Source organism: Manihot esculenta, chromosome 14 (assembly GCF_001659605.2).
Source record: "Manihot esculenta cultivar AM560-2 chromosome 14, M.esculenta_v8, whole genome shotgun sequence".
Taxonomy (NCBI): Eukaryota; Viridiplantae; Streptophyta; class Magnoliopsida; order Malpighiales; family Euphorbiaceae; genus Manihot; species Manihot esculenta.
This window is the reverse complement of record NC_035174.2, coordinates 22280520-22289847: the sequence shown is the minus strand read 5'-3', so window position 1 is coordinate 22289847 and position 9328 is coordinate 22280520. Positions and strand designations below refer to the sequence as shown.

The following is a 9328-nucleotide window of genomic DNA, read 5'->3' as shown; positions in this document are numbered from 1 at the left end:
TCGGCTGCCGAAGTTGCCCCCGAAAAGAGACTTTCGTCTCTGTCTGGGACTTTCGGCCGCCGAAGGTGCCGCCGAAAGTGCCTGACTTTCGGATCTGTCCAGGACTTTCGGCCGCCGAAGGTGCCGCCGAAAGTGTCCTGTTCAGCCACTTCATGCATATCTCTATGTGATATTTTCAGGATGTTTTAGGGGGTTTTTGGGGAATACTTTAGAGTTATGTTCAAGTATGTTTGGTCCCTCATTTGAGTCCACCTGTGTAGGTTCGGACCCGAGGAACCGAGGACCCCAGCAGTGAGTTCAGCTGCTTCGGTATTGTCAGAGTCAGCCAGAGGTGAGTGGAACTAAACTCAATCTTTTAAATTAAACGTTTTATCATGTTTCATGCATCATGATTATGCAATAGGATGATTGCATTAGTTTTCACGAATATGCCGCATTGCATAAATTGTTGTTGTTGTGGGTGAATGTTGGATGACCCAATTAGTCCAAGACAGGAAGACCAGGACCCCATGCTACGGCCTGGCACAGAGTTACAGTAAGACCAGGACCCCATTCTACGGCCTGGCACAGAGTAAGGTACGGTTATGGGACTCGAAGACCAGGAGCCCAGAGGAGGCCCTGGGAAAATGGTAAGTGATGTATGTATGACAGGAAGACCAGGACCCCCATGCTACGGCCTGGCACAGAGTTAACTTGGACTTTTTGGTGACAAGTTCACCCAACCCTTATGTGAATTGTTTGTGTTATGATGCATTTCATAGAGCATAGTGTTAACGTGTTTTACTAGCTCTACTCACTGGGCTTTTAGCTCACCCCTCTCCCTTTACCCCCAGGCTTGCAGGTACAGTATAGAGCGGGAGTCCGGATAGAGTAAAGAAGTCATGTTATGTAATAGCTAGTAATGGACATGATCAAATTGTAATGTAAAAGTACAGTATAGTTATGTAATGAGTTTTATGGATGTTAGTGTGTGCTTGACCATAGAATGTTGTATCCCTTTTTATACATGATCTTAGAGACTTGATGATGTTTATGTAAACCAGCTCAACACAGGTTATGTTACCCTTTTAGGGCACAGATGAGATCCCACAGAGGGATCGAAGTTATGTTCATATTTATGCACAGGTTGAGTTTGGTTGATATTTATGAAAAGAAAAGTTTTAATTTTTATGCATGTTGTTGATCATGTATGGGATTATACAGGTTCACAGGTTATATGTCAGGCTTGCTACGGGTCCCGGCGGCCTTAAGTCGACCCGGATCCTAGCGCCGGTAGCGGTCCGATTTTCGGGTCGTTACAGGTTCGTTTTGATTTTTAATTTCAAAAATTTTAGTTATTTCGATTCGGTTCGGTTTTAATAAAAAAATAAAAAAAATCAAATCGAACCGATTTAGTGATAATTGTATATTATTTTTAATAATATAGAGAGATTAGATTATATTAAGGTTAAAATATTCCAATTAAATTTTAAAATATTAAAAATAAAATATAAAAAATAAAAAATTTATTAAAAATTTAAATCGATCGGAACCAACCAAATCAAATTGAATCAGACTGATTCAATTTGATTCAGTTTCTAATCAAAATCGGTACGATTTGATTTTTATAAATACTAAAATTTTAATTTTGTGTTTATTCAATTGGATTTGATTTTAAATTAATCCGACCGAATGATCACCCTAAATTGAAATTGAATGTTTTTTAAAGTTTTAAAAAAATTTCAAAAAATCTTAATTTAAAAACCCTCGTTCTCTCTCCAACAGCCGTTCAAGATTTTTAAATCTCGAAAAACCTTTCATTCCCTTAAAAAATCTTCTCCAAAATAAAATATAAATTTATATAAATAATAATATAATTTTTAAATTATTGAGCGTAACATTTATAAAAAAAAAAAATTTAGACCACAATGCATAACTTAAAATATAATAAAAAATAAATAAGACTATTTATATTTTTAAAATTAATTGATCATCAATCAATAATATGATTAATACTTTTAATCATCATAATTTTTTTAAAATTTAAATATTTAATAAATTATAATTCTAATTTAAGCATTAAAATATGTACTAATATATATATAGATAATAAAATATTTATTGCACTCACAGATTTAGTTTGGTGGTGAATTAATTTAAATAAATATAAAAAAATATCAAATTTTACTCTTCCAATTCTCAATCCATTTCCGGTTTTAAAAAAAAAAATTATTTAAATATATAATAAATTTGTATCCACCATGCCATGCCAGGAAGATCTCACATTATATAAGGATGTGCCTATTGGTACAGGCTTTAAAGTAAAACTAATCAAAATTTCACGTTTTGCTTGGAAAATGAGCTCAACATTGCAATTTCAAAGGCTTCCATTTAAACTTTTTTCCTTGTTGATTTTCCTCTCATTTAATACAGCATTCCCTTATGATATTATTCCTCGGTTAGATCCTCTGCGTGGCAGAGTCCGACGACTGCCTGAGACATCGGGAGCATCCATGTCAGACGACTTCCAGACGTTTTATTATACTCAAACTCTTGATCATTTCAACTATAGGCCTGAAAGCTACACCACCTTCAAGCAAAGATATTTTATCAATTTCAAGTACTGGGGTGGTGCCAATGTTAGTGCGCCAATCTTTGCATACCTTGGAGCAGAAGCACCAATTGATAATGATCTAGCTTCTATTGGATTTCTCACTGAAAATGCTGCCCAGTTCGGTGCTCTTGTGGTGTTTATAGAGGTATACGATACACAAAAGCTAGCTTCTCTTTTTTTTTTGTGTATATTTTCTTTGTCAATTGGTTTAACAAGTGTCAGACTCAATATACCACAACTCTAAAGAATTATTGGGTACTGCTAATGGATTTGCCATCTTTCTTTTGGTATATGTAGCACCGATTTTACGGGAAATCTGTACCATTCGGATCATTTATAAAAGCTCTAGAAAATGCAAACCTTCGTAGCCATTTCAACTCTGCTCAAGCTTTAGCAGATTATGCTGAGATTCTCATTTATTTAAAGACGAAATTCTCTGCCCCATATTCTCCTGTAATAGTCATTGGAGGATCATATGGAGGAAGTAAGTCACTGCTTTTCCTTTTCTTATAAAACCAGTTAAATTATTTACATCTTGCTATCGTTTTGTTTAATCTACTTAACCATTTTTACAATTACTTATATTATTATTTTACTTTCTTGGCTTAGTGCTGGCTTCATGGTTTCGGCTAAAGTATCCCCATGTTGCCTTAGGAGCTCTGGCATCATCAGCTCCACTCCTTTACTTTGATAACATCACACCGCAAGATGCTTATTTTTGGGTTGTCACCAAGGATTTTAGGGTAATACAAACCAACTTAAACATTCTCTCCCTTTTCATCACTCTTTAGCTTACAAGTCTCTCTTCAGTAAACATACAAGAAAATTACTAGACCATTATTCATTCATAATTAAATAATCAAACCAAACCGGTGAAAATTGGTTTATTCTTAATAAATGTATATTTAGTTTGATAATATTATAAGTTAGTAAATTTTTAAAAGATTATTTAGTTTTTAAATTATTTTTATTTGATAAATAAATGTTATTATAACTATTCACTATAAAATTCAGAATTTTTTTAGTGTTTATAAAATTATTATCTTAATACTATGAAAAACTGTTATAAAGAGTATTTACTTTTTGTATTATATATAATAATATATTTTACAAAATAAATTTATTTTGTATTCAGTAAAATATGGTATATATAATTAATTCATTATTTTATATTTAGGAGCAGAAATAAAAATAATGAATTTTAAATCATTACTTTTAATTTATGACTACGATTAAACTATATAAGGCAATAATTTATTGTTGTTACCTTAAATAAAATATAGCAGAAATAGAAATAGCGAATTTTAAACCGTTATTTTTAACCAATCACTACGATTAAATTATATAAGACAATAATTTATTGTTATTACCTTAAATAAAATATAGCAGAAATAGAAATAGCAAATTTTAAACCGTTACTTTTTATCTATGACTACAATTAAACTATATAAGGCAATAATTTATTGTCATTATCTTAAATATGTTTATATAGTAGTAATTATTTTCTAATTTATTTTAATGAGAATATGTTAAAAACTGATAATATATATATATATATATATATATATATATATATATATATATATATATATATATATATATATATATTAATATATTTTAATAAAAAAATTTATTTTATATTCAGTAAAATATGTGATATATAATTAATTCATTACTTTATATCTAGCAGTAGAAATAGAAATAACGAATTTTAAACCGTTATTTTTAATTTATGACTACAATTAAATTATATAAGATAATAATTTATTATCGTTACTTTAAATAAAATATAGCAGAAGTAAAAATAGCAAATTTTAAACCATTATTTTTTATCTATGACTACAATTAAACTATATAAGGCAATAATGTATTGTCGTTACCTTAAATATGTTTATGTAGTAGTGATTGTTTTCTAATTTATTTTGCTTAGAATATGTTAAAAACTGAGAATATATATATATATAATAATATATTTTAATTAAAAAAATTATTTTGTATTCAGTAAAATATGGTATATATAATTAATTCATTACTTTATATTTAGCAGCAGAAATAGAAATAATAAATTTAAATCGTTATTTTTAATTAATGATTACAATTAAATTATATAAAACAATAATTTTTTATCGTTATCTTCAATAAAATATAACAGAAATAGAAATAGTGAATTTTAATCTGTTATTTTTTATTTATAACTACAATTAAACTATAAGGCAATAATTTATAATCGTTATTTTAAATATATTTATGTAGTAGTGATTGTTTTCTAATTTATTTTATTGAGAATATGTTAAAAATTAAGAATATATATATATATAATAATATATTTTAATAAAAAAATTTATTTTGTATTCAGTAAAATATGAGATATATAATTAATTCATTACTTTATATTTAACAGTAGAAATAGAAATAATAAATTTTAAACCGTTACTTTTAATCTATGATTATAATTAAATTATATAAAGTAATAATTTGTTGTCTTTACCTTAAATAAAATATAATAAAATAGAAATAGTGAATTTTAAATAATTATTTTAATATTAAATAATAACAATATTAATATTAATATATATTATATACAATTCTCAAATATTTCATATATAAAGTTATATTATATATATATAAATTGATTTTTTTCAATTTCACACAATTTAATATGGATTTTCAATTCAGTGTGTGATCCAAAAACTGTCCACATCACTATTCAATACCTATTAAATATATAAAGTTGAATGATACTATTCGCAATGCATTTCCATGCAGTTTTCCAATTACAGTGAAAAAGAGTTGATAAATATTTTAAATATAAGTTTTGTAAAACTCATAATTCCCTTATTTAAAACGTCTGATTTTGAAAGAATTTTAAAAGAAATATATATTTTTTTTTCTAATTTTTTTAGTAAAACTAACAATGTAATAATTAAATCTATTAAAATTGGAAAAAAAACTTAAAAATAAATCTTATCAAAATTATCAAGATTTTACAGGAAATAATTTATATTAAAATTATTTAATTAGCTGTTGAGAATTTTTTTTCCCCTTATTATTTATTTTTTGTTTATTTTAATTAACTTCAAAATATATGTACTTTTTAATTAATAACTATTTTTTTAAGAATTTAATTTAATTTAATATCAAGTATTAATATTTAATATTTTTATAATTAATATTAAAAAATTTATTATATTTTTTTTGTTAATTTTTGAAAAAGAAAGAGTTTTTATCATAACTTATATTTTTTAAATGGTAAAATTTATGTAAAATTTAGATTTTAAAATATTCTGAAAAATATTAATAATAGTTTTTTAAAAACATTTTCAATGTAATAAAAACAACTGTTATTTACAAGAATAAATTTATGTTTAGTTTACAAATGATAATAATGAAGGAGAAATTAAATTAATTTAAATTTATTATTAATTTGTTGAAAATGAAAGACTTTAAATTGAATTCCATTATCTTGAATTTTTTTTATGAATAGTAATAAATTGAATTTATTTTTTTTTTTTTACAAAAGTTTCATCCAAAATTTTTTTTTTTATGAGTCAATTTCTATAATTTGCAGGAAGCTAGCGAGAGTTGCTACCAAACTATACGGAAATCATGGGGTGAAATTGATAAAGTGGCTTCACAGCCAAATGGTCTTTCAATTCTTAGCCAGAGATTCAACACTTGCTAGTAAACACACAACTTCCTCTCAATTAATCTGCCATAATAGATTTTCTTGTTTGGATTAGTATGCTCAATATGAACTAAAGATACATTTTCTTTTGTCCCCATGGCAGTCCCCTCAAAGATCCTTCAGATCTTAAACAATTCTTAATCTCCATATACGCTGATGCAGCCCAATATGATGCACCACCAGATTATCCAGTTAATATGATATGTGACGCCATTGATGAAGGTCCTTTTGGGAAAGATATTCTCAGCAAAATATTTGCAGGTGTTGTTGCCTCTTCTGGTACTAGTCGATGCTACGTAAATCCAGACGATACTCTAACTCAAACAGATGACGATACTCTAACTCAAACAGATTTGGGATGGGAATGGCAGGTATAAACAATCATATATTTTCTTTTCTAACCTAAATCCAACCCACCGTCAACTCAAGAAACAAAATATATGTGTAAAATTATAGACATGCAGTGAGATGGTGATCCCACTAGGCATAAGCAACAACTCCATGTTCCAGACTTATCCTTTTACAGTAAGCAGTCGTATCAAGCAATGCAAAACGGAATTTGGTGTCGTACCTAGGCCTCATTGGATCACCACATACTATGGAGGCAACGTAAGATTTATTATTATTATTATTATTATATTAATTAGAACTCATTGATAATTCTTTTTTTTTTTTAAAAAAAATCAAACTCTTTTGATAGAAACGTGAAGCTTTTGTGGTGGTTAAGCTTTACTAATTATATCAAGTAATTAATTTCAGGATATAAAATTAATTCTCCAAAGGTTTGGCAGCAACATTATCTTCTCCAATGGACTTAGAGATCCTTACAGTAGTGGCGGGTATATAGCAACACAAGTTATATTTGATTAATTGTGTTATTAGCTTGGTTTAATTTGATTTCTACTTGTAAATGTGACAGGATACTACAAAACATATCTGATACAGTTCTTGCCGTCTACACAGTCAATGGTAAGTATAATGCATGGTAAAGAGATTTATTATTTCGTTGTATATTATTATTATTAATAAATTAATTACTATAACTTTTACAAACTTATTAAAATTTTTTTTGTTAATAAAATAGTTTTTTAGTTTTTTCGTTAAAAATAATTGAAAAATGAGAAAGAAAATTTTTAAAATTCAATATTTATCCTCAATAAACTCCTTATTTAGTCCTTGAGCATTGTTATTATTTACTAATTAGTTCCTGTATTTTTTAAAATTTATTAAAATATATTTATATTTTTTCTCTGTCAATAAAATAGGTTTTCCTCTTTCTCGCCGTTCTCCTTAAAGAAAAAGAAAAAGAGACTCCATAAAGGAGGATAATTTAGTCTTTTTTTATATTTTGAAAATAGATAGAATTGAATTGAATGACTATTTTATTAACCGAGATAAAAAAAAATAAGAACGTTTTAATAGATTTTTCAAAATCGAAATATTAAATTGTTAATAATAATAATACTCATAAATTAAATAGTAAATTTTTCATAATAAACATATAATACATTTTATTTATATGTAAAATAAATAATAATTTACATATTTATATTTTAAATCCATACTAAAATAAATTCAGATAAGTTTTTTTAGAGAAATTAATCTGTTTTCCAATTAAGCGGTATTAATTTTTTGCTTTTAAAAGCTTTTTTTTTTTTTTGAATCAATGCTTTTAAAAGCTATTATATTGTTTTTTTTTTTTTTTGGTTCATTTTTTGCGTTAGTATGTTAAATTGATTGCGATACAGCCAATTAATTAATTGATTAATGGGGTTAATATGGCAGGTTCTCATGCATTGGATGTGCTTAGAGCAGAAGCAACTGATCCGCAGTGGTTAATCAAGCAACGAAAGACAGAAGTTGAGATAATTAAGGCATGGATTGCTAAGTACTACGCTGATCTTCTTGCCTACAAACATTAGTAAGAATATTCAATGTAATGTTTTCTAAATAAATAAATTCATCAAAATGCAGAAACTGTTCCTTGTGATATATTATATTTTTAAAATAAAATTATTATTTGGTATTTGTGTTATATAGAAACTTTAGATCTATATTAATTTTAAAAATTATATTAAAATATACATAAATATTTAAAAGATTTATTAATTAGTTATTTTTTTAATGGTCTCAAATTAGAAATAAGAAATTACAACGGTCAAAAGAGTTGTGCTTTAGACTTTTGGGCTTGGTAGAAAAAATAAAGACGAAGAAACCTCTCAACATAAACAAAATGTACATCAGTCGAACAAGTTTGTTCTTTGCGGACAATGCTGCTTAAAATTTCCTTTCAAAATATCCTTTATGAATGTTCTCAATGAACTAGGTATCCTCCCCATGCTATCAACTAAAATCTCTAATGATAAGAGTGAGTATTTGATCAGTTCGATTCAAAATTAAATCGAACCAAATAAATTAAAAATTAAAATTTTAGTATTTACAAAAATTGAATCGAATTGATTTTGATCAGAAATTGAATCGAATCGGTCTGATTCAGTTCGATTCGATTTGATTTGATCGATTTAAATTTTTAATAAATTTTTTATTTTTTACACTTTATTTTTAGTATTTTAAAATTTAATTAGAATATTTTAATTTTAATATGATCTAATTTCTCTATATTATTGAAAATAATACACTATTATCACTAATCGATTCGATTCGATTTTTTTTAATATATATATATACATATTTATAATAAAATGAAATTTAAATAATTATTATTTTATTTTGTATGAAATAATATTTTAATATTTAAAATTTGAAAATACTTTTATACAATTATAAAACTTATGTAGAGAGAGAATTTATATATATATATTTTTTTTATAAAGAGATAAAGAGAAAAGAAGAGAGAACAAAAATGGAATATAAATAATAAGAGAAAGAGTTTTTTTGAGAAAAAAAAAAAAAAGAATTCAGGCTCATCTATAAATAAGAGGGAATTTAATGAATTAAATTAAAATTTGAAGAGTTTTAACAAATAAATTAAAAATAGAAATTAAAATAAAAATTTAAATTTAATTAATGAATAATAAAAATATTAATGA

General features: G+C 25.9%; 1 protein-coding gene across 1 annotated transcript; it reads left to right on the top strand.

Moving 5' to 3' along the window:
- The first annotated feature begins 2336 nt into the window (after positions 1-2336).
- On the top strand, positions 2337-8220 carry LOC110600566 (lysosomal Pro-X carboxypeptidase). Its single transcript, XM_043950726.1, has 9 exons — positions 2337-2738; positions 2891-3077; positions 3203-3336; positions 6162-6274; positions 6382-6649; positions 6735-6887; positions 7038-7117; positions 7198-7247; positions 8064-8220. Exons 1-9 carry the CDS (start codon positions 2337-2339, stop codon positions 8198-8200), a joined length of 1524 nt encoding a protein of 507 aa, XP_043806661.1. The 3' UTR covers positions 8201-8220.
- The last annotated feature ends 1108 nt before the right edge of the window (positions 8221-9328 follow it).

What these genes read in the sequence shown, in the direction of transcription:
- LOC110600566 (XM_043950726.1), top strand. Translation starts at nt 2,337, where the DNA reads ATGAGCTCAACATTGCAATTTCAAAGGCTTCCATTTAAACTTTTTTCC. An exon ending in CTCTTGTGGTGTTTATAGAG is followed by an intron (nt 2,739 to 2,890) that starts GTATACGATACA and finishes TGGTATATGTAG; the next exon opens with CACCGATTTTACGGGAAATC. An exon ending in CAGAGATTCAACACTTGCTA is followed by an intron (nt 6,275 to 6,381) that starts GTAAACACACAA and finishes TCCCCATGGCAG; the next exon opens with TCCCCTCAAAGATCCTTCAG.